The sequence below is a fragment of the Diabrotica undecimpunctata genome, chromosome 1 (assembly GCF_040954645.1).
Source record: "Diabrotica undecimpunctata isolate CICGRU chromosome 1, icDiaUnde3, whole genome shotgun sequence".
In the NCBI taxonomy this organism is placed as follows: domain Eukaryota; kingdom Metazoa; phylum Arthropoda; class Insecta; order Coleoptera; family Chrysomelidae; genus Diabrotica; species Diabrotica undecimpunctata.
The window spans coordinates 163,753,235-163,779,347 of record NC_092803.1 but is presented as its reverse complement, the minus strand read 5'-3'; the positions used below and the strand labels follow the sequence as shown (position 1 = coordinate 163,779,347).

General features: G+C 32.5%; 1 protein-coding gene across 2 annotated transcripts in view; it reads left to right on the top strand.

Moving 5' to 3' along the window:
• The window catches only part of MICU1 (Mitochondrial calcium uptake 1), a 77,804-nt gene that overhangs the window by 36,121 nt on the left and 15,570 nt on the right, over positions 1-26,113 (top strand). For both annotated transcript variants that reach the window (XM_072520389.1, XM_072520390.1), the window contains exons 4-5: positions 13,816-13,853; positions 23,699-23,813. In XM_072520389.1, the coding sequence (XP_072376490.1) occupies positions 13,816-13,853; positions 23,699-23,813 (153 nt within the window). The remainder of the gene's footprint in view (positions 1-13,815; positions 13,854-23,698; positions 23,814-26,113) is intronic.

Below are 26,113 nucleotides of genomic sequence, written 5' to 3'. Positions count from 1 at the left end.
TAGGTACTTACCAAAAGCCTACTTCGTAAAATGAAACTCAATACTTCTGTTTTTATCGAAAATGAACCTTTTCGATAAAGTCAGAAATTTCTTCTGACATTGTATTCCTTAGAAACGTCTTGATCAATTTCAAAGTAGAGAAATATCTTTCAGTTTCTGCAGTTGCGATTGGCATCGTTATTAAAATGGTCAAAACTTTACTTATTTTACAAAATGTTGAATCCAAACCTATGCCACTATTAAATTTAAAATACGTATGCAACCGATTACATTTTCGTTTTTTTTTGTGTTATTTCTGACAACCATTGAAAATTTATTGCAGAAGATAGCAATGTCTTCTAAAGGTAGTTTCCTTCTATAATGTTCATGGCTTTCTCTTTGAAACAACTTAGCAACAAGTAGATGATTTTTAAAAGCAAAAATTCAAATTCCCCTCGTTTTGTGCATATTTCTTTGGTCCCCGCGATTCTTCCATAATTTCCGTACAGAGCCTAGGCTGTTTCTGAAATGGACTGGTCTAACATCAACAGATCTATTTTGAGCTGCTGTGAATAATATAAGAGGGGTTAATATGGTCGCCAACATTACAAGAAGATAGTCACTTTTAAAAGAAGAACGATATATAAAGTGCATTTTTGTAAATTTCTCGTATTCTAATATTAACCCCCCACCTCGCAACTGTCCACGCATTACAGCAGCACCGTCGTAAATATGTGCAATTAATTTCTCGGGCGAGTCTTTTAAAATATGATTAAGTTGTTCTGAAATACAGGTCGATATCCCAACAGCATCTTGACTTTCCGGATTTGAAAAATCCCAAAATCGATCATGTATTTTCCCGCCAAAAAAACTCAAAGAACTAAAGTTTAGTTTCATTAATTCACACGCCCTCATTGATGTTTCTTAGCACTTAAACTTAACTTCATCAACACAAAACAATTATATATTTACCCGCAATACTTAACCAATTAAATGTTAAGTTATATCTCTGTTATGAAATCAATCCCAAATGTAGTGCAGACGTTTAAAAGTGTGAATATGAAATACAATTAATTGTTTGTACATCATTTTTCTAAGGCGGGCGGCGTCTCCCTCGCCAACCACCACTGGTAATAAGCAATTCATTAATCATTGTATGGTTCCAGCCGTATCTTTGTCTTTAAACTTATGGGTAAATTAATCAAAAACCTTTATTATATTTTCCCTCCCCATATCAATTCACAATGCGCGTCAATTGAAGTGGAACGCTATAAGTATTTATATGAAATTTGTTAATAATTTTGTCAAATTCATATTTTTAAAGTTTTATTAAAAGTTTTAAATGTCGTTAGGACGTGTGAGTTGAAATAAATTACGAATTTTATTAAGAATACATAAACAGAGATAGAGGGAGAAGGAGAGAGAAATAGATAGCAACTGAGATTCGGTGCCCAAAGAATAAGAAATAGTGTCAACCTTTTTTTTTACTTTTTATGATTAGGCTACGCCTCATCCATTTAATTTTAGAAGTGGAAAGCCGATCAGATATCCGAGAGTAATGGTGCAGCATAAAATGGAAAGATGAAACTGGGCAAGAGAACACTTATAATGGTTGCTAGAGAATTAGTGAAATTGTTTTTTACTGATGAGTCAAAATTTTGTCTCTTCCTGAATAATTTTGCTAAATCGATAATAAATATACGAAGATATAATGAACTGGTTGTTTCATTTCCTCAACAATAATAGCGGGCCTCGACGATTTTGGATAGTTTTATAAGAACACGATATTCAGAGAATTAATTGGCCTGCATGTTCTCTGGATATGATTTCTCAAGAGTATATTTGAGACTATTTTGGGAGCCGGATGAGACAACGTCAAGAAACAATATCGCAGAGCAATTAATAAATTCTTTAATGGAGGAGTAGGTTGCAATGTCATCAAGATTTTGTGTAAACTTGATAATGAGCATGTCTTGCTGAGATGAAGTGAGGTGAATATCAGACTAGAGTAAGCACTATCGATCAATAGGTGGTTAAATCTAGAAAATTAAAGATTATTACTAATATTATATAAAAAAAGAAGAAATTTCATCATTGTAGGTGTGTGGTGGTTGTGTACTTCGTGATGCATTTTCTGTGAGTACTCTGTTAGGTGTCTTTGTCATTTCTTCAGGACGTGGTATGTGTTTGTAGGTGGTAGCAACGGTTCTGTCGTTGATCACTGGTGGTATTCGGTGGTGGGTGTCGGAGTCCTTGCGGAGGAGGTCGTCTTCAAAGGGTTTTCGGATAGTTAGTCAAGTTTTATAAGAACGCTATATTCATAGAATGACTTGGCCTGCACGTTCTACGGATATGATACCTGTAGGGTATACTTAAGACTATCTAGGGGACCGGATTAAAAAACTTCAACAAACAATAGGCACATTAGAACAATCAATGAATGCTTTAGTGGAAGAGTAGGTTTCGATATCTCAAGATTTTGTGCAAAGTTGATAATGAGCATGTCTCTCTGGGATGAATATCAGACTAGAGTAGGCACCACCGATCAATAGGTGGTTAAATCTGGAAAATTATAGATTATTACTAACATTATATAAAAAAGAAGAAATTCCATCATTGTAGTTGTGGTTTGTGGTGGTTGTGTACTTCGTGATACATTTTCTGTGAGTCCTCTTTTAGGTGTCTATGTTATCTCTTCAGGGCGTGGTGGACGTAGACGTATATTTGTGGGTGGTGGCACAGATTCTGTCGTTGATCACTGGTGGTATTCGGTGGTGTGTGTATGAGTCCTGCGAAGGAGGTTACCTTCAAAGAATGTTCAGAGGAGAAAGAGCTTTAATGGTAAAACGGTTCTTTTCAGAATTATTTTTTTTTATTTAATTTTGAATGAATTGAATGTGAATTAGAAAAGAATAGATTGTTAGCAATTTTCTTTTTTTATAAATGTATTTGTACGTTTATTTTTTATTACAATAAATAATTTTATAAAGTATCATTTATGTTCATGTTCTTATAAAGAGCAATATCTTAATTCATATGTAATAAAATATAGATCTTGCTTGATTGATACAAACATTTTAATTTTAAAATGTTACAAAAAATATATAATGTTCCACTTCGGTTGACGCAGAGTGTAGTTTCATTGATTGTCTCTTATTTTATTTTACATTACTTGCTAAAATATTGATGAAACGTAAAAGTCTACGAATAAATTTTATTTGTCCAAGAACTACTTAGCAATTTGTTGGTTGTTAAAGAATATGGGCAATAAACAATGAATAATATTTACTATGTTTTGATGATCCAATTATCCGATGATAAAAATGTACAATAAACCAACTGCCTGAAATACGACCGGTGTAGAACAGACAGCTTCCAGAGAAAAAAAATTCGAACAATAATAATTTTTTTAAAATTAAGTATACAAATATCTACTTCATTTAAAAATAATTTTTATCGTTCGAATTTTTTTTCTTCTCTGGATGCTGTCTGTTCTACACCGGTCGTATTTTAGGCAGTTGGTTTATTGTAGGTCTTTCTTTGACTATACTAAAGCTATAATTCCCCAGAGTTACACTTCGAAATTGGAGATTGGAGTAGTAGCAGCATAATTCTCATCGTACGATAAGCCAGTTGTTATGCGGCTGACTGAAGATTGGCTGATTGAGCATGGTGTAGATTTGCATTCTGTGTTTGTGACTCCATGTATTTGTGAATGTGTGTAAGGTCTTAATAAAGTTGACATGCATGATCTTCATGGTCTGCAGTAAGGACTATGTAGTCTGCAAACCTCAAGTTGTTCAGAAACTTTCCATTTATGTTGACTCCAATATTTTTCCAATTATTGTTTGTTATGCAAAAAAGCGGTGAATAGTTTAGGAGAGATGGTGTCTCCTTGCCTAATAACCATCTCGAAGGGAAATGTATTTGTGTTGCCATAATATATTCTAACTGCAGCTGTTGCGCTATTAACGTATGGTCCTAAAGTTTGGGAAAATTTTCGAAATGCACTCGCCTTAACGCGCGGCAACATCTCGTAATCCTCTCTAATTGATCCTCTGTGTATTTTGGAGCTTTCCTTCTTTTCCGGTAGATAATATTGTTACTCGATAGGGTCCTGTATACTGTAGTCTTTCCAACACGAAATCTTCTGGCTAGTTTTCGCTGTGAGACCTCAATTTTGTTCTTAGCTGCTTCAATCAGTCTTGTCTCTCTTATATGGTTCAAAATCCGCGGTCGGCCACTTTTACTCAAGTTAACACATGGTATCCCTTCTTCACATTCTCTGATTGTGCGATAAATTGTCGATTTGCTTATGTTTTGATCTCGATAAATATTAACAATATCTCGTTTCGACAACTGATGACATTTCAATTCCATGGCCTTCTTTGTTAAATGCATTTTGATGACAGATTTTTACTATCTGTACTTAAATTTTAAAGAATTTTAAAATGTATTTTGTCCACTATTTTATATTTTATATGTGTGTTAATAATGTTGAGTGTCTATGCTTTTATAAATAATCTCAACGACTATGTCTTGAAAAAGGAATAAAACCATTCCGAAAGCTAGACAAAAAGTCATAAGAGTGTTTCATTATCATCCCGGCCAATTTTCTGACTGCAGCCCTAATAAACTGTGTTGTTTGTATATATATATATATATATATATATATATATATATATATATATATATATATATATATATATATATCTGTATATATATATATATATATTTATATATATATATATATATATATATATATATATATATATATATTTATATATATATATATATATATATATATATATATATATAGCATTTTTCATATAAAAATGCTTGCACGTCATTCAAGATTTACGACGTCAGAACCTCACAGCGTCGCCAAAACATCAGAATAGTTAGTAAGTGAGGAATTTTTAAAATGTCAACCATTTGTCAAACTATTATATTAACAGTAAATGCGCTTAGTTTTAAGACTACTGCAACACACCAAAATACATAAGAAAACATTTTAATACAAAATTATATATTCTAAATTTTAAACTTACCTCTAGTTTTAGGGCTTTAATTGTAAAAACGACCCGCCATATTTCTTGTTCAAAATAATATATCTTATATGAAACAGCTTTCTACAGACTATTTATTTGTTTTGGCATAGCACGATCACAATACACAACAATAATTAGTTTTTAAAGCTGTTAATCTAAATTTAATATGTATTTATAAATAAAATTTATTAATATATATTATATTATGATCAAATTGTGTAAGAAATCAAAACAAACAAAATTCTTATCTCTAAAAAAGCGGCAACACTTCAAACAATTTTCCCACACGCTGAAATGTCAATAAAATTTGAAGTATTCCCGTATCAGTTGCGTACAATTGTCTAATCTATTTAATTAAAATTATTATTTTGTGGAATATTAGACTTAAAGAGTTATTTCATAAAATTTATATTATTAATAATAACAAATGTTTTTGGTTATTTAATCAATATAATTCTAAAATTCCGAATATAATGATGATTACATTTTTCTGATTATTATACCATGCTGACGCCTATGAAAGATCGAGCAGTTCCGAATTATTAGCTGTTTTAGGAAAATTTGAACTCTGTTGACGTTCTGGAAATTTTCAATATAAGTGACGTCACTTTATATAAATTGTGACGTGCAAGCATTTTTCATATAAAAATGCTTTACTGATTTTTTATTTCCCGTTTGATTTAGCATTTATTAGAAAGTGAAACAAGGTAAGGTAAATCATAAAATAAATTGATTTCTATGGTGTTTTATTTAGTACAAAAGTACAGTACGTAATAAATTACAATTTTAAAATGATTTCAATGTCAATAATGTATCATTTGTAATAATTATGAATTTGCAATTGTAACAAAGTATTATTCATTGTTTAGCTTGTAGCCTTCGCGACGTAATTTATATTTATATTTAGAGAAGCTTCCTTATCATTTTTGATATGCACTGTATACTTTTATTTTCTTATTGTTTTTAGGAACCTATTTTTTAGATATATTTATACCTGTTTTATCAGTAGGTACTTATTAAATTTGTAGTTATATAACAGAAAACCCGAAGAAGTAATATTTTGTTTCTTTCAGAACGCATCGTGCTATTGTACAATGTAAACGTCTATAATGATAGAATGTTTTAAAAAAAAGTACCTTTATGTCTTTTGCTTTTGGTTGGAGACCGTAGATATATTTAGATATGCTTGCTTACTGATAAAATTAAAATATCTTAATCTCTCAAGGCCTATAAACCTTAATTTCAAGTTACTAGTGTCATTCAATCTAAAATAAAAAGTTCTAGAAGTACTATTGATCTAAATTGAGCCATAAAAGCGAGAATAGGGAAAGCAATATTATAATGAACTACATATGCCCATAAATCTTCTGAGATGGTGGGCCTTAAAAATCTCTTCAACTTAATTAATACATCTAAAAGTCCAGACCTTTAATAGTCAGTTATAATGAAAGAAGAAAATGCTATAAAGCAAGGAGAAAAGATGAAATGTAAACGATCATGTCATTTTTTATTGAAGAAGGTCCGCTGGCTTGTTCTTTTGACACAATTTATAACTATCAAGCGGTCAGAAAAATAAACATGGATCTCTGTACAGGGGTATGAAAATAACAACAGTACACTCGATTAAGCAACACTGGACAGAAATAAACAACGAGAATAAAAAGCGAATTTACAATACTATAGTAAAGAGCATAATTATTTATACAGTCCATTTAATTTACTTACCGTTGCACGTCATTATCATTGACAGAGATTGAAGTTGACATAGTTGCCAAAGTATAAAAAAATTCTGAATCCATTTTAAATCAAATAGGTCAAATAATTATTGCAAAAGTGGATTATACAACAAAACAAATTAATATTTAATGTAAATAAATAGAAACAAAACAAGAGTTAAAAAACAATCTTGTTAAAAACAATTTGAGCCGCTTGTTTGCGTCGTATAAAGATGTAAAATGGAATACATAGATATTTATTTTATTTTATGTAAAATGTAAAATAAAAAGTGTCAACACCGCAACTGTCAAATAAGTGTTACCAATTTATGCCAAAATATCACCTTCGTTCGATTACAGTTACAGTGTGTTCCGAACAAATGTTTTTCATAAAAACGCTTTATAATGTATTTATACAAATTAAATGAAACATATTATTGTGTATTTCTTTAAGTTATCATTAATAGAAATCTTTAAATATTATTTCTACGCGTATATAATAAAATATGTCTAGTGGGTGTAATGCCAGTGTACTCGGCAAAGTGATTCTAAAAAAGAACACACCTACCGCCTAAATATTTCGTGTTTGTATCATGTGACCTCACGGGCTATGACGCGAATGACGTGCAACGGTAAGTAAATTAAATGAAGTGTAGCTTAGTCACAGAGTCAAAAAGTTGTCACTTCCAACATACATAGAGTGTGGACTAAGAAAATTAAAGAAAATATTGATAAAAAATTCAAATCCAAATGGATTATTAAACAACCACATCCGCAACCGCAAGTCAAAATCAACAAATAGCACAAGCCATATTGACAAACCATTCACTAAACAATGCAACAACAAATAGTCCAACAAAATTAACTTCTTTTGGACGCTCCGTCACTACCGTACATTCCTGATTTAACATCAAAACTTAAAAAATTGTTCAGAGGCCAACACATAAAAAGGGAGATTGCACATTATTAAACAACTACACGCCATTTACATCCCAAATCTGTAAATTACTTACAAAAATTATCACAAACAGATTCAAAAATAAACTCGAATTCTACCAACTAGTAGAACAGCCGCATTCAGAAAGGGATACAACACCTGTGACCATCTTCTACCAGCCAAAATCCTTATCGAAAAATTGACAAAATAAATCTACCACTACATGTGGCTTTTGCCGACTACAAAAAAGCGTTCGACTTCGTCGACTGCAAATATGAAACTTGTCGTCAACATTACCTATGACAAACTTCACAAGTACACATTAACGAAAATACCAAACCATTCTCAATAAGAAGAGGTGGGTATTCGACAAAGAGACATTATTTCGACTAGTTGCTCGACTTAGCGATGGAAAAAAAATTTCAAATACCTGAACTAGGTCAGAACAGAAGGAATCACAAAATTACTACGCAGGACACATTGGAAGAATAAAAGACAAGACATGGAATTTGAAAAATCATAAAATGGAGATCTATTTCGACTAGTTGTTCGACTTAGCGATGGAAAAAAATTTCAAATACCTGAACAAGGTCAGAATAGAAGGAATCACAAAATTACTATGCAGGACACATTGGAAGAATAAAAGACAAGACATGGAATTTGAAAAATCATAAAATGGAGATCTATTTCGACTAGTTGTTCGACTTAGCGATGGAAAAAAATTTCAAATACCTGAACTAGGTCAGAACAGAAGGAATCACAAAATTACTACGCAGGACACATTGGAAGAATAAAAGACAAGACATGGAATTTGAAAAATCATAAAATGGAGATCTATTTCGACTAGTTGTTCGACTTAGCGATGGAAAAAAATTTCAAATACCTGAACAAGGTCAGAATAGAAGGAATCACAAAATTACTATGCAGGACACATTGGAAGAATAAAAGACAAGACATGGAATTTGAAAAATCATAAAATGGAGATCTAGGTGAAAAAAAGAGTGAGATCTATAACCAGATGGCACGATGACCTAAAAATAACAGCAGGTAAAACGTGGCTGAGAACAACAGAAATGGAAGACTTATGTTCAATGTTGGACTCAACAAGACTAAAGAAGAAGAAGAGTGTGACATTTATTAAAACAAGGTTGTTGAATCATACTTTGTTTTTGAGACTGTATGCCATATAGCAACAAGTAGTATTATATCTACAATTTTTAAATAATCACTTGACTGCTTTTATTTATGTCCTAATAATGTAAAGACAAAATATAATACCAACATCATAGAGTATCATGTCAAAGTCAAAGAAATGTTGAAGTATTTGTCCTACACGCTTTAAAGGCTTTTAGAAGATATAATCCTACAGAAATAACTGAATCCGCAATCTGTATGCTCCAACTTGAGGAATTACAAAGGGAGATCGATTACGGACGTTTGCCAAATCACTTAGCATTTTAATAATTTGACTTTCGTCAGCTAACAAATAAAGTTGATATACAATAATGTATTAGTTAAAACACAAAGCCGAAATACATTAGCATTTTATTCATATTAAAAACAATGTACGGTATTGCGATTAATCAGAAAAGAGGTACTAGCAGTGACAAGTCCCAAAAAAAAAAGATTTTAACGTTAGATAACAAATGAGAACACAAAAAAGGAGAAAGATACTCTAATACATCCTAATGAATATTTGTAAATGATTTAAGTCCCGAACAACTCTCTAATTATATTTGTATCGTTACATTTCCCTTTTATATATTTGAGCGTGTGTGTACTTTTAGAAAATAGTAACTTGAAATTAAGATTTAAGCAATTTTTTTTCGTTATGCATGGACTTATGCTGTTTTATAGTAGAAACTCAGGTTTATTGACTGGAATAGTTTGTGGTTAGTATTATAGTACCTAAGTTGTTTTTTGTCGTATTTCAACATTGCTGTCTTAAACACTCGAAGGACCAATTAATTGATCAAAGCATGCAATATAACGAAAAACGTCTTTTTATCTCCATAAGCAATATACGTTATCTTTCAAGGCTTTTCAATTTTGAATTTAACATGTTGTATTGTTATCTCTGATGAAGAAATTTCAAGATGTCTTGACTTATATTCTGAAGAAATTTTTAAAAATATGCTGAATAATATGAAAGCGAAAATTACCATTAACTAAATAATAATGCTGTGATGGGAGTAATTATTAACGCTAAAAAAACTATATATAGCTAATTACAAAAAAAAACAAAATATACACCAAATATTGACAATAAATGGTAACGTGATAGAACAAGTAGAAAAATATCAGTACTTGGGAACTTTGATCAATGAAACCAATGATCATACCGCAGAAATAAACAGGCGAATATAGATTGCCAGATCAGCATTTATACGAATGAAGCCACTCTTAACGTGCAGATATATTTTCAACATTATTATATGGAGCTGAGACTTGAACATTAAAAAAATTCAATTTAAAAATAATCGAGCCTTTCGAACTTCGAATTAAAAATATCATGGACTGAAATCATCATATCATAAATTATACAAATAAAGAAGTACTTGAGAGGGTTGGCAAAGAAACAGAACTAATCACCACTATACAAACAAGAAAACTGGAATACCTAAGCCACGTGATGAGAGCACCAAAATATGAAATTTTGAGACTCATAATTCAAGGAAGATTTGTTGTCCGAAGGCAGAATTCTTGGTTAAATAATCTACCTGATTGGTATTAATTCAGATCGATTGATTTGTTTAGAGCAGCAAGTTCAAAAATAAAAATAGCCATTATGATTGACAACCTCCGTAGGGAGACGGCCCTCTAAGAAGAAGAATTTTTATCTCTCTTCCAAAATGAACATCTTATCAGATGTGTAGTGATTATGAACGTTGAGGTTCTTCTTGGGCGTTTTCTTCTTTCTACCCGGTTTTTCCATCTGTTCCTACTTGTGCTGAACTCACTACATTGACGTTTAGTAATTTTCAACTTCATCATCATCGGCTTGGTGATCGCCCTCGACTTTACCTTCCGGTTTTCTTTAGTATTTCTCCGGTAGTAGTATCATAATATCTGTGAGCAAGTCATTTGATATTTTGATAATTTGAATCACTGAAAACTTCTGTTTTCAACACTTTCATAAAAATGTATTATAATTTATTATCACTACAGCTATTTCGGCAGAGTGCATTTCTCAAGTGATCTATTTTTGGTATGCGTTTAAACTTTATAGTCTTCAACTGAATAAGTTGAGGAGGGGAGAAATGTTTGTCTTAAGTTTGTCATTCAGAATTATATCTGTATTTTTTAATTTGTTAATTTCCATAGTTTCTAATAGATATAGGTTAATAATAATAATAGATATAGGTAAATAATAAATATAGGTTAAGTTCTTTATATTAAATGGGCAGAATTTGAAATTGATCATTAAAAGAATGGTCTAGAAGGTGAAGTGCCTACGTAAAATCTGTTTTTTCTATTATTGAAAGCCCTTTTGTGTTCTGCTATAAGTTTGTTAAAAGTTCTACCAGTTTGGCCGATGTCCGATGTATACCAAACGTATAGCAGAACACAAAAGGGTTTTCAATAAAGGAAAACAAATTCTACGCACGCACTTCACCTTCTAGACTATAATCATTCTTTTAATGACCAATTTCAAATTTTTCATATTCAAAATAATAAAGGCCTTAAGACATTTATTAGAATCTATGGAAATTAACAAATTAAAAAATACATATATAATTATGAATGACCAACTTGAGACAAATATCTTTCCAGCCTCATACCCTTCATCGACTTAAATAAGGCACAATTCCCAGTAAACAAGTATGGAAGATATTTGAATCCCATATGGTTTAATAGAAAGTGTAAAAAATCTCTACTCCAACAACATGGTAATTGTACAATTAAGGAATGCAACACTACAAAAGGCTGACTACAAGAATGTTCTTCGTCTCAGGTGCTATTAAAATTTTTTCTAAAACAATTTCTAAAACCATGGACAAGAAAATGTAAAGGTATGGGAATATCAATCAGAGATACCTTCTTATACACATTAAGTTTCGCAAATGACCAAGTTTTAACTGCTAAGGACGAAGAGGATCTAGCTTATATTATGATATTTCTGCAAATAATTAAATTAAAGGTGGGATTGAAACATTGATCGGTTTGAATGGATTTTTCCTTTATATGTGTACCTATATTGTTGCCCACCTATCTAACCCTGGTTTATGTCTGGTGTGTTATAATAAAGTCGCTCTGATGAATCCCTGGCGTGAAAAGTGTCCTCCATGTACAATCCTGTAGAAGTTACGTGGCTAAAGGTTCTAAACCAAAGCCACAAAACAAAAAAGAATCTAGGGTATATGTTCCGAAAACTGTAACAACAATACGCAAAAACTGACTAGAAATAAACCTATTCGGCAAGATCGAGTATCTTATAACAGAACAAGGATCAGCAAAATCCGAGAAGTGGAAGCAAATACGGGAAATTAAGAACATTGTAAAAAGTATCTAAGTATAATTCATACTTTTGAAAAAACCAAACCACTGAAGAGGAAATGAACGCCAGATTGACGGAAACAAGAATGTGTATCAAACAAATGGGCGAGGTACTCTGAAATTATAGACAGATTATCAAAAATGCAAAAAAATATTTATAACATTATGGTACACAGTATATGGAGCGGAGAAGTTGGTAATAAACAAGAGAAACAAGAAAAAATTGCAGCAACCCAAAAAGATTTCATGGGAAGCTATAGGGTAACAAAATTGGACGGTCATAAAAAGAAAGATGGACATTGGAATAAGGCGTACTAAGTATACATTGAAAAAAAAACGTTGAATTTACTATGGACACATAAGAAGAGCAGATCAAACGAGATGGATAGCAAACATTTCGAAATTGAGCCCAATGGCAAAAATAAAAGAGGCAGACCACGAATCATTGAGGGACGAAGTGAAAGAGGTCACAGAATCGAGGCCTTCAGAGAAGGAGAATAGTAGAAAAGAAATGAGTGGAGGCATTCATTGAAAGAAGGAAGGTAGCGGCAGTTATAAACAACTGGAAATACCGTATTAGAGAAATAACCAAAGTAGGAGACATTAAGTACACATCAAGTAGTAAAACGTAAATGGAAATGTATAGGTCATACCACTCGACAAAATAATGAGAGTTGGAATGGGCGGATAATGCATTAGCGACCGTGAAAAGAATACAAAAGAGAAGGAACAAAGCCTCAGATGAAATGAAGTGACGATCTTAAAAAACATGCTAAAACATGATGAATGACGAGAGCCTTTAAAAATAGCTATGTCAACAAATTTATTAAATAAGTCACGAGGTATAAATATATTGGAACTTGATTGGCATTTTAATATTATCTTGACCTCGTAACTTGTCAAATGTCGTCTATTCTTAATATTAATCATATCTTTCTTATTTGTCTCTTTCCAAGATATGTTAACAATATTAGTTTTCAATCGGCATCTGAAACATCACAAACGTATTCATCACGATCGAAGAAAAAGGAAGGCAAAATATCCAAGGTAAAACGGTCCCATTTTCTAGCGCCTTAAACAATATTAATGCTTTAAAAATTCTTATGAAAGGGAAGATCTTCTCGTGATACGATAAATAAGTATATCTTGATTGTACCGTTCATTTAAAAAATACTGTTGCTACGGGGTCGTATAAATGGTAAAGAAAAAGAGCTTCAGAATCTTTCAAGTTAAAATGTCATCATTGTCAAAGCCTAGTTCAGGAAAAAAGAAAGTAACAACGCCAAAAACAGCATCAAAACAGTTCAAAAGTACTTAGTACCTAATCATCTTCCATCGCAATTCCGACTTCAGTAGATACCAAGAAAATATCACCAGTTAAAGCGAAGTAATCAGATCAAAGCAGCCCTAGAAAAAACCAAAGCCATATATGGCAAAATTGCCAAAGCTAGCATATTTTTGTATATTCTTTATGTTTATTATCCAAAACCACATTCACATTAAGTAATCCAACCTAACATAATATGGTACTATCACGACAAGACTGTTGTTCATTTTATTCCTTAAATTATTCCAGTCAATAAACATGCTGAAGATAATTTCGATGGTATTTTAATATAATTTTTGTGTATTTTAGGACTGGGTCTAGATCAGTACCGAAGATACGATCCCAAGGTAAGTGATCTTAAAGTAGAAGTTATTTTAATTCTTTTTTCCAGCAATTTTAAGATAGAAATTTCTCTTTTTACAACTATTTTTTCTGTATTAAACTCTCTTTAACACTTGTGTAACTATCCAATGTGTAAATAAATTTTTGTTTTTATTCATTTCAGCACGGTGTACAGGTAATTATTATCTGTCGGATGTTTTGTGCATGTTTCCCTTTTTGACACTTTTTTTTTATTTTTCTATTTTTTTTATCTTATACCTGATTCTTGGCACCGACTTTTTTAAGCGTTTTTAAAAACCGGAGTAAATTACAATATAAATGATAATAAATAAGATATGTTACCATCGTAAAATCATAGCTACTGGTTAAAACTGTAGTTTTCTGAAATCAAACAATTAAATTAAATCCAATTGTAACTACAATTAAACCCAAAATATGAATTTTTTTCAGTGGTGTCACTTTTTTAGGGCATTTTTAAAATTTCTTGAAATAATTAAGGTAGTTTGCTGTCTATAGGAGATCATGTAATCAACACGAACCGTTGCTTGCCAACTTATATGCAAAGATCTAAAGATAACATTAGGTAGGCGCGTTTGAAGATTTAAGAAACACCGCTAGCTGGCAATAGGATTTGAAAATTATTATGAATCAATATGTACACAGTCTAAGAGTTTGGTGTACTTATTTTAAGATAATTGAATGTTCAGAAATCATTTGATCACAAGCAAGTTCAAAGAACTAATGAAATAAATAAGTTACAATTGACTGCGGCGCAGCCCTACTCCAACAGCTGAGTTAAGATAGATAGGAAAAGAGGATCGAAACACTGGGAAATGGACATGGCACATAGTAACAAAATAGCATGGAAAGAACTTAGCGGTGATCCTAAGCAACATAAAACCACCTTACAAGGATATATCAAACCACGTCTCTGCTCAACTCCTTGTAAATGGTTAACTTAGGACCGATATAAAGACCCAAAAAATAAAACGAGACTGAATTAGGATACAAATCATCTAGGAACTTCATTTATACAGGCCAAAAAAAGGAAAGCTGTAGGTGTGGATGATATATTGAGTGAACAAATCAAGCACCTAGGCCAAGGAACAATAAATGGACCTTGCAGCTTTATACCACGTGCTTTAAAGATTGAGAAATTCCAAAATCATGGATAAAATCTAAAATAATAGCCTTGTTAAAACCAGGGAAGGGCCAAGAAAATCCCAGTAACTACAGATCTATTTCTCTGTTTTATCACTTTTTCAAACAATATAAGAGACTTATCGTGGCCAGAATAGAAAAAAAATATTGACAAGCACCCCTTTCCACAACAAGGAGGATTCAGACCGGGCAAATCGTGTACCAGACCAGTCCTCACACAGAACAGAACAAATTGAAGAGGGATTCGAAGGAAAACTTATATATAACAGGGGCTGCTTACGTCAATCTGACAGCAGCTTATAACAGAGTAAAGCACAAGACATTCCTCCACAAATTGTACGATAACCTCAATGACCACCATCTAGTTAAGGTCGTGCATTCTTTGCTGCAAAACAGACGTTTTTTCGTCATGCTGGAGGGCAAAATAAGTAGGTGGAGAATTCAAAAGACCGGACTCTCACAGGGAAGTGTTTTGATGCAATGGTTTCAATATTTATATAGAAACGACCAACACACGCCGACTGAAACCAAGGACTTACTATATGCTGACGATCTTGCAATATGTGCTCAAGGGAAAAGTTTTGAAAAAATAGAAGAGAAACTCGAAACTGCCTTAAACACAATGACTGCGTACTACCTACAGGATTCCTTGAGACTCAATCCTTTTTAAACCCAAATCTGTGCCTATTTAATAATTTATATATAATAGAAATTTACGTAAAGGAAGTTAGCAAAAACTCCAAATACACAGAACAACCTAAATATCTTGGAGTGATTCTGAGCCGGTCCCTTACCTACCTAGTCCAATCGTTATAGATTTTACCTCTAAAAATCATACGAACAAGCTGAATTTTGCTTAGAATGTCAAATTTTGAGACCCCAAAAAATATGCAAAAAAGTTTACCAATTTTAAACTTTGAAATCTTTGAATAAAAAAGGCATTAGTGGCCGCAATTTAGTCATTTTGTCGTGGGTGTCCAGATTATCGTTCTCTACTAAGTGAATATACCTTTTGATTTCCTGGAATCGGTTCCTTGTAAAGCAGCACCTAAATGACGATACTTCCTTCCATAAAAACTTTTCGGAGATATTGGTGCTAAATGTTCTAGTTCCATAACAAACTGAAATAAAAATAGGTATTTCAAAAATATCCACTTGTATTTTATATAGACGGCTCTCGCCCAGTGTCCCCAGACGAGGACACCTAATTTACCTAACTTATGTAATCTACAATTTCAGCAAACTCGACAAAATTTGTCGAAAACCCAATAACTTACACTCACAACTACACGTTTGGGTATAATAAGCACTGCTAACAAATGAAATTTTAATTTACATGTCTTGTAGTAAAAGCACTTCCAGGCAAGGACGTGACCTTGCTTACAAAATAGTACCTGTTGTTTCATTGATCATTGGTCGAACTGATAAACATCAACGCCATTCGCGATAGCCAATTCCGACAGGGGGCGCTCAAGATTTCAATAATGGACGATCACTTCGGGAAAACAAATCATTTTGTCATTTGATCTCGAAGCTATAAAACGTTTAATGTAAATCGTTTACACGTGTGTTTTGCCAAAGTAAAAGTTGGAGTACGTTCTTCAAAGTTTATTTGTTTGTGATTCGAGTTTATACATACGGTAATTGACTTCCAAACCTGAATAAAAATAAAATTAAATGTTTGTTGTTTTACAGTATGTCTGAAACACGGAAAGTAAAATTTACAGTATCTCAATTATTTTTGTTTTTGCAAGGTCGGCAGAGATCTTTAGTTGAGGGTGAGGCAGTTTTTCGAACTGGCCTTGTTATATTTTGTAAATTACGCCTTACGTTTGCTACTAATAACTTCATGAGACCTTTGGGGCAATTTAGTTGATGGAACAGCATTTTTCTTCAGGCTTCTCAATGTAGTTTCAGGTGTTACTATAAAGTAAATTAAATATAAATATATTACAATATAAATAATATTTTAATCAACACTCGTTCTCAGAAAAATGTAAACTGCACAGTCATGTACTTGGTTATAGGTTTGCCAATTCGCAAAACGCATTACCAAACTTTTCTCATATTCTCGTCCAGCGGAAACTTATGTATGGATTTTTTTTTTGTGAATTGTAATAGGATGAACATTGAGGAATATTGCAATAGTTTTTTAAAGTCGAAGTCATTGTTAATTACAATATAAACCGGTCGCTATTATGTATACAAATTAATGACAATTTCAAGGTTTTCCCGAAGTGGATGCTTTTGAAATCTACCACCAGGTGTCGCCCACTTTGCGGTTCCTCGCGAATAAGTTAAGAAGAAAACAATGTAAACTAACACTCTGTCGTAGTGAACTCTTGATATTTCTCAGTATACGGCGCTATATGACGCTATAGACATTGTAAACGTAAGACGACATAAGAATAAGAGGGAAAATTATGAAACATTTACTTCTAGACAATGAAACCGCTATGCTAATATAAGTTTTTACTTACAGTTCCGAGAAAACTGGGAAAACTCATTTACTCGTCAACTATGATATAGTGTTGTATAAACCATCTAAAATTAAATGTTGTTAAAGCCGTAAAAAATAAACTGGACAGTTTTGATAACGCATTCATCATCATCCAGGTGAAAAGGAATGTGTAACTTTTTTTATCATCATCCAGATGAAAAGAAATGTGTAACTTTTAATTCAGTTCATACAAACTATTAAGAATCATTATTAATATGTATGTATCTCTAAGTTGAGCTAGCTACTTATTTAGATCAATAAACTTGTATTAACTCTTACTCAATAATCACGGTGAATTTTTAAGAATCAGGTATAAGAACAAAGGGAATTAATATTTTATAGCATGCATTTTTCTTCAATAATTGGCTTTAAGAATTGGCTGGCTACCTTTTGTCTGAAATTTAAAAAATTATAGAATTTTCACGCCATTAGCGTTTGCCGTTTTTTGGATTTTTGAAAACAAATAAGTAGATTTTTCACCTTGTGTTAAGAAACTTTCACCTACAGATGTAGTTAGAGAACACATAATACATATATTTTACATCGATTTATTAGATTATAAACATTTTACAAAAAATTGGTTATTCCACATAGATATTTCAAAATATTCAATGATTTGCTTGTTCCAGAAATATAGCGAAAGATTTTGCAGATTAATAATACTTAAAAAACTAGAATAGAAAAATTTAAACGTCAGTATAAACGGATAACTGAATCATGTACTTTACGCGGACGACATGGTATAAATAGAAGAAAGAATCAAAAACACAACTATTAATGTATACCGAAAAAGTTTTGAAACATTTGTGTTATTTCAGTTACTACTCCAGCAGTTTGTCTTATCTCCAGCATTTAAATATACAATTTAGCATTAGAATTCAAGTCATACAACCAAACAATGTAAGCTTTCGCAACAGTTGTTTTGTAAAGATACATTGTTATTGAGGTTTAAGGTCGTGTACCTAAATTGTTTGTTCCTGATGTTTCACCTAAAATTACGGGAGACATTATCAAAGGCGATGAGGTAGACATGGCCTCTTTCTCATAAATCGTTTAATATCGTTCCTCAGTGGTTGAATGGTATTTGACAATGTCTGAGATATTGATACTTCCTAGCTCCAATATTTTCACAACTGACCTCTACGTGCCCTAAAACATTTCTTTCTAACCTTAGTTCTCTTATCGCAATACAGCACTCGTATCCTAACGATTCAATCGAGCAGTTAATAAAATTTCAGCTACAGATCGACCAAAACAACAAGATCACTCGTAAATTTATTTGTATGGATCCCATCTCATTTCGGCATTCAAGGTAATTAAGAGGCAGACGATTTCCATATTGTGAAAATCTAGTGTTAGTACCTATTCCTTTTGCGCAAACAGTTTTAACCCGCATAAGCTTAGAACACGTTACGATTACACACTCGTATTTACACTCGAAAAGTGAACGTCTCTTGTACAACTTACGGAATGCACATCTTACTGTCAATCACATACTAATTGGCCGCCCAAAATACCAACGAGAGTGTCTATCGAACAATTTATCAAGTACTCCACCAACTCTACTAGAAGAAGATTGTCCAGTGAAAGACCTAATAAATTTTTTCACAATTTGTAATAGGCCTATCATTATATAATGTCACTAATAACCTATTAGTGAGAGATAAGACTTTCTTTCGTATTTGTCTTATTTTTGTTTTTTTTATGTTTTTCTTGTCTTTTCTTTTAGTTGCTTTTGCCTGAGTTCATTTCTTCCTGTTAGACTTAAATTATCTTGTGAAAAACGAATCCTTGCTAGATCTCTTTGTCTGTTAGGCACAGAAATTATATGAAATTGTGTAACGAGGTAGTGACTATTTATTTTAGAAGATTATTATTATTATCGGAGAAGATTGGCCACTGCGGGTGAGGCAGGCAACATTTAAGTAGTTTAAAACAGTATAATAAAATATTACATATATTGAATCAATATAGAGAATTTACACAAATAGTAAATGTTTATCATCTAATAGACTTAAATAATTTTGTAATTAAACATGATGTGTTAGAAAAATTTTACCTCTATATTAGAATTTTTAGTAGCTGTTTATTAGATGTTTTTGGTAGGTTTTTATTAGGTAAGATCATCTCATTTTAAACATTATTAACATCAAAAAATCAAAATTAAGGTAAGGGTTTCATAAAGCCAACTTGATCTCATTGAAAATTGTCACACGGTTGGTGTAAATCGCACCAACATACCAAAACTCTGATATATTCTTCTGTCTTATATAACAGACTACTCTAACTATCCTTCTTCGGATATGTTCTTTATTTCTGATATAAGCTTTTATATCATCTTTTTCTTAGTTGTCCTACACTGTCTCTTCCAACAAGAGATTTTTCTTGAATAATTCTATATTTTTTGTATTTTCGAGAGCTTCGTTAAACACTACATGAAAATATGTATTAAACACAAGGGGAGATAGTATTGGGACTTCTAGCATACCATTTTAACACGAACAAATCAAATAATTGTGAGTGTAGCTTATCTATTGTGAAATGACCGTTTTTTTTTTTCAATTGCTGTATTTTTTAATTGTTGATTCTATTGTAATCCTTTCCCTAATTTTTGTTTTTTTTTTTTCTTGTCTAGGGCCTCCTAATTGTTTCAGATATTAATATAAAGCATATTTTTAGTAAAAATCTCTTACACTTTCTTTTTATAGCCAATTCATTTTAAAACTTCTTATCTGAGTAATGTTATAGTGTAACTGCTAGAAAATGAAGTAATAAACCTTCGAAAATCGGCGCAATAAGACGGATTGAGATGCAGTTTGATGTATTCGATTCGTGAGCGCGTCAGGAAACATTTGTGGACTAATGCGATCATAAAGAAATAAAAAATTGCATTTGTGCATAAGAAAAATGTATTTAGAAAATTTTAAGCAAATTAAAAAAAATTTATCTCTGCAAATATTGAATAATATATCACTGAATACGAATATCATGTTAACGAAAGTGACTAGACCCTGGGTACCAAAGATCCAGGTTCAAAAAATTTTGTTTATTGGAATTTAAATTTTTTTAAATTGACCTCCCTTCTATAGTAAAGTTGGATGCTACCTTTAAGCTACTTCAGGTGTGGAGTTCTTTACCTACTATCTACTTTCAACGTATACAGTATACTATAGTATAAACGTTCACGTGCATATTTTGTCGCATTTGTTTTTATATTGTTAAAGATATTTATTAAATAAAAAAACTAGTATAAAATGTTGTATAAATTTAAGTAATCAATTGATTTAATTACATATATTTATTTATTGCATTCCTCACTTTCGCTTAGGATCGAATGATTTTACATGGAATCTGCATAAACCTCCCGGAGACGAGGGGTATACTATCCACCTTGGGCACCAGGTACATCTGAGATTTTCGCCGATATGATATTCGTGTTCAGCGACCCCCAAAATATTTGCCGAGTGAAATTTTTTTAAATTTGCAACTTTTTAAATTTAAACTCTGGAAAATGCATTTTCTAAATCCAATTTTTCATATCTTCATGATTGCATTAGTTAAAAAATTCCCTGAAGCTATCACGAATCGAATGCCCAAACTGCATTTTTGTGCTTCATTGCCTCGATTATTGACTTTTTATCTTCTTTCATCGATTCATTGGGTGACTTATACTTGGATGTGTAATTCTTCGTTTACTTTATGTAGTCTATTATCGGTCATCCGTCCTCAAAGACTCAATGTGTATTTATAAATATATTAATCGTAATACACTTTCGAAGGATTAAAATGACTCGAAAATTTCATAGCCGCTTGCTAACGAACATTTTATGTGTACTGTTCCAAGAGTGTGTAAAAATTTTAAAGATTTCTTGTGGCCGTACAAATAATAAAATGCTATAACTTTTATTAACTGTTATCAATCCTGAAAGAATTGGTATGTTGTACATATATTGATCATATCTATCAAATTATCTTTATCTATTACTAACAAATCGTTTGTATATTTCATTTGTCGATGCGCTCATTCCGAACTTTGGACCACTTATTACCAAATATACCAAACATACTACTGTTGTTCAACGAGAAGACCTTTACAAGTTTCAAGCTATTTTTAATTCGATAACGTCCGTTAACATTAAGGCGTAATTTCATCAGTAAAATCTAGCTCTATGTCCGAATTGAACCGACGACCCTTTAGTGACAGAAAGTCGGCTTTGTAAAATGTAGGTTGTAAGATCCTTAATACGCATCATAAGATCCTTCATGGTGTCGAAGATTGTCAGGCAAAAGAATAATATTACTTGTCATTCACTTAAGCATTTTAAGAGATCTGAGTATCGTTTAGTGTTATCTCGCAATAAAAAAATTTAAGCCATTACTTTTTCTGCCCCATGTTAAAATTTTTTTGGATTTCCGAATATGAATTATAGAAAATTTTCTTCTTATTGCTCCGTCTCCTTTCGAAGGTTGGCGATCCAAATGGCAATTGCAGCTTTCTAAACTGCTGCACGAAACATTTCTGTGGATGAGCGGTCAAACTATCTCCTCAGGTCTTTCAGCCACGAGTTCTGGCGTCTTCTAATTGATCTTTTGCCCTGCACTTAGCTTCCAATATGATTTGGAGTAATTCATATCTTTCAACTCTCAACACATGACCCAAGTATTGTATTTTTCTCTCTTTGATTATGCTGAGTAATTCTTTTTGATTACTTATGCGCCGAAGTACCTCATCATTAGTAACTTTTTGTATCCATGGAATTCTCAGCATCCGTCTGTATAATATATACATTTCAAAGGCATCTATTCTTTTTTCTGTTTCAGAGTCCATTGTCCAACTTTCACAGCCATACAGCAAAACAGAGAAAACGTTACATCTGATCATTCGAATTCTGAGCTCTAGACTAAGGTCTGATCTTGTAAAAAATGTTTTCATGTTCATGAGTGTTTTCCTCGCTTGTTCGATTCTTGATAGGTTTTTTTGGTTACACTAGCTATTGATATTTACTTCCAAATATTTTATGGAAGTTACCTGTTCTATTATTTGTCCCTTGGCATACAAATGTACGTTTGTTGGTATCTTCGAAAATACGAGAATTTTAGTTTTGGAAACATTTAAATGTAAACCGAACATTTCGCTATGACGAACTACCGGATTTATTCTATTTTGTAGTTCTTTTGCATTGCTTGCTATTAGGACGGTATCATCAGCGTACCTGATGTTGTCTATGCTGGTTTTCTGTATATAGATTCCGAATACAGATTAAATAATAGCGGTGATAAGACGCAACCTTGTCGCACCGAATTTCGGTCATCTTCTGATGGTTAACGCAGTGCAATGATTTTCGATAATCAATAAAACATGCATATACATCTACATTCATGTCTCTGTATCGTTGTGTTTACACATTTAAGGCAAAAAGAGCTTCTCGTGTTCCCAATCCATTTCGAAATCCGAATTGAGTGTCACTCATCTGAACCTCACACTTCTTGTAAATTCGTGTATAAATGATTCTGAGAAAAGTTTTAAGGATATGAGACATTATGCTTAATATTCGATAGTCATCGCAGTGTAAGGCATTGGATTTTTTTTTTTTTGGTAGAAAATACATTTCCCATATTTAAATTTAACATCTATGAAAATTATCAGACTTTCATATGCCTATTCGTGAGTTTATAACCAGCCTTGCTGGTCAAATCATTATTGGATATTCTTTATGGTTGACAACCTTCAGTACTAAAAACTGAATAACAACACGCCTATTTTTTGGCAGATTATTGTTGCTGGTGGTGTCATTTTCCAAAACAACGGCTTGATAAAAATCAAAGGCAAATTTTTTTACATAGGCGTCACTAGCACGTAAACAAACAAAAAACTCAATTGATGAAGTCACCAATATCCTGATCAAGCGTCTTGAACCCTGTACCCCTTGAGCAATCCTAGTAGTTTTATTTGTAGTACTTATATCTACCTTTATTTGTATATACATCATGTGTTCCCTTTTAACGTATTCGTATTTTCTGTATAAAGTTGTAAAACGTTCTCGTTTTAGTTCTGTTGTATCCTTTTAAAAATTAAATTTTATACCACATGAAACAAGAATAATATACACTCACACGAATAACACGTATACACATTATATTTTATATATTGTCTTTTTTAAATGTATGATCAGTTGTTTACTTTATTAGACGGTGCATCAAAAATTGGAACTAACGCTAGATGAAGATAGCATTTTCTACAAGCTTGGAAGTTCCGGATTAATAACGTTCTCGGATTACATTTTTCTTCTGACTGTGTTATCTAGTAAGTAAATATTGTATAGCTATCCAATGTTTTGATTTATATTAATAATCATAGGCACAAAAAGATTCCAACTTATAAACAAATGGCTAACATCATCAAAACAGTCAGTATCGAACGCAAAATTGATTGACCGTTTAAGATCTTTCAGATAACAGATCTTAAACGCTGATTTCCGTATAAAAAATGTATACAGTATAATCAGCTATATTTATTATGCACCAAACCTTTGTTTATAGCTAGGAATTTTTGTGTAGATGTGGAGCTAAATGTTTAAAAATATTTTTAGAAATTGACACAAAATTTATGTGAAATGCCACAAGAAAATGATTTCAGGGCAATACTTTTGATGATCTATTAGTTTGACGATACAGTATTCCTTAGGTTCGTCTGCTGTTTATTTATCTTTACATGGTTTTACCGGTTTTTTATTTGTTTTTTTCCGATTTCTTTTTACATAGATCATAGATTCTTTAAATTGTTCAAATCGCATTCTTGTTATTTTTCCTATCGTAAATCTTAAAACACAGTGATAAATTAGCTGAAAAGAAGAATAAACCTCGCTTGGGCTGCATTTGGAAAGATGAAGGATATTTTTAGGTCTAAGATTCCAATGTGTCTGAAAAGAAAAGTATTTAATCAGTGTATTTTGCCAGTGATGACCTACGGCGCAGAATCCCTAACACTCACAAGAACAACAGTGAGTAAACTACAAGTTGCGGAAAGGGCAATGGAGAGAATAATGTTAGGGATTTCTCTACGTGATAGAATACCCAATGCTACTATACGCAAAAGATCAGAAATAGCAGACGTTATTGAAAGGATAACAACACCAAAGTGGAACTGGGCAGGTCATGTAGCAAGATCAGTTGATGACCGGTGGACAAAAAGAATTTTAGAATGGATACCCCGAATACAAGCTAACAGAAATAGAGGTCGACCCCCAACGAAATGGACATATGACATAAAAGTGACTACAAATTGGATTCAGATGCAAGAGGCCTATGTTCAGCAGTGGACGTTAGAGGCTAGTTGATGATGATAATGATGAAATCTTAAAAAACTTATTATTCAATTGCTTACCGAGTGTGTTTATTTCGATTAAGGGTGTTTTAGAGGTATAGAAATATAACACTTTTTTAACTGTCGGCCATTTTGACAGCTGTCAAGTAATGGATGTTAAGTTTGGTTTGCCATTTCAGCATGAATATACTTGACACCTAAACAACGCTTCCAAATTGTGCAAATTTATTTTGAAAATTATGGTTCTTTTCTAAATACATATCGCGTACTACGTCTATTTTATGGTCAACATAATAGTCCATCAGAGCAATTAATTCGATTAACCATGGAAGGTTGTGGCACTACATTTACTCTAAATAATACGCATGCACAGACACGTCGTACAATGCGTACAGAACAAGTTGTTGCTGTTATCCACCATCGTGCAAAACAGTTGGATACGTGTCCATCCACTTGTGTCCATTGATTAGATTAGATTCGGTGAATGGGTCCAAAACGAGATTGCTGTTGATTCCGATTTTCATAACCGAATTTTGTTTAGCAATAAAACTCACTTTTGCTCGAATGGCTTCGTCAACAATCAAAACTGCCGTATTTGGAGTGAAGATAATCCTTAGGTGTATGTTGATAAACCATTAAATCCAGAAAAACTGACTGTTTGGTGCTTTATGTGCTAGTGTAATCATTGGACCGTACTTCTTCAAAAACGATGCTAGCCAGAGCGTTACAGTCAATGGTGACCGTTATAGAGCCATGATTTTTGTCAAGAGTATATTTTAAAAGAGATAGCTAAGTCGATCAGATAGCTAAGCGGGTCAGGCGGTCGACTATCATTCGCTTCACTGTCGAATGGTTAAGTGGATGTGCGTTCAAGCCCTGGCTCGGTGTACAGAAAAATAAAAAAGGCTAACGCAGCAGTTTAAAATTCTAAAACGAATCTGCGGCTTAGACTAGAATATGCTGGTGTCTGATCGGCCTATGGTGGAGCAGTACGTCAAAAGATAAGGGCTTGCGGCTCGGTGATACTCCTCCATAGATCCCTACCGGAAGGGCGTGGCTTCTAATATACCGGCGTATATATATTTCTACGTTTCTCAGCTACCAAATTATATATATGTTTTTATTTTTATCCAGATTTAAGCCACACTGCTCTCACTTCCTGCAAGGAAAAAAATCACCCATTCCAGATACCTACAGTATGAAAGGATTGACCTCTGCTCGAACATTGATATGCTGCAATAACTCAAAGTAAAATTTTCGTACACATCTGGACGTCGATA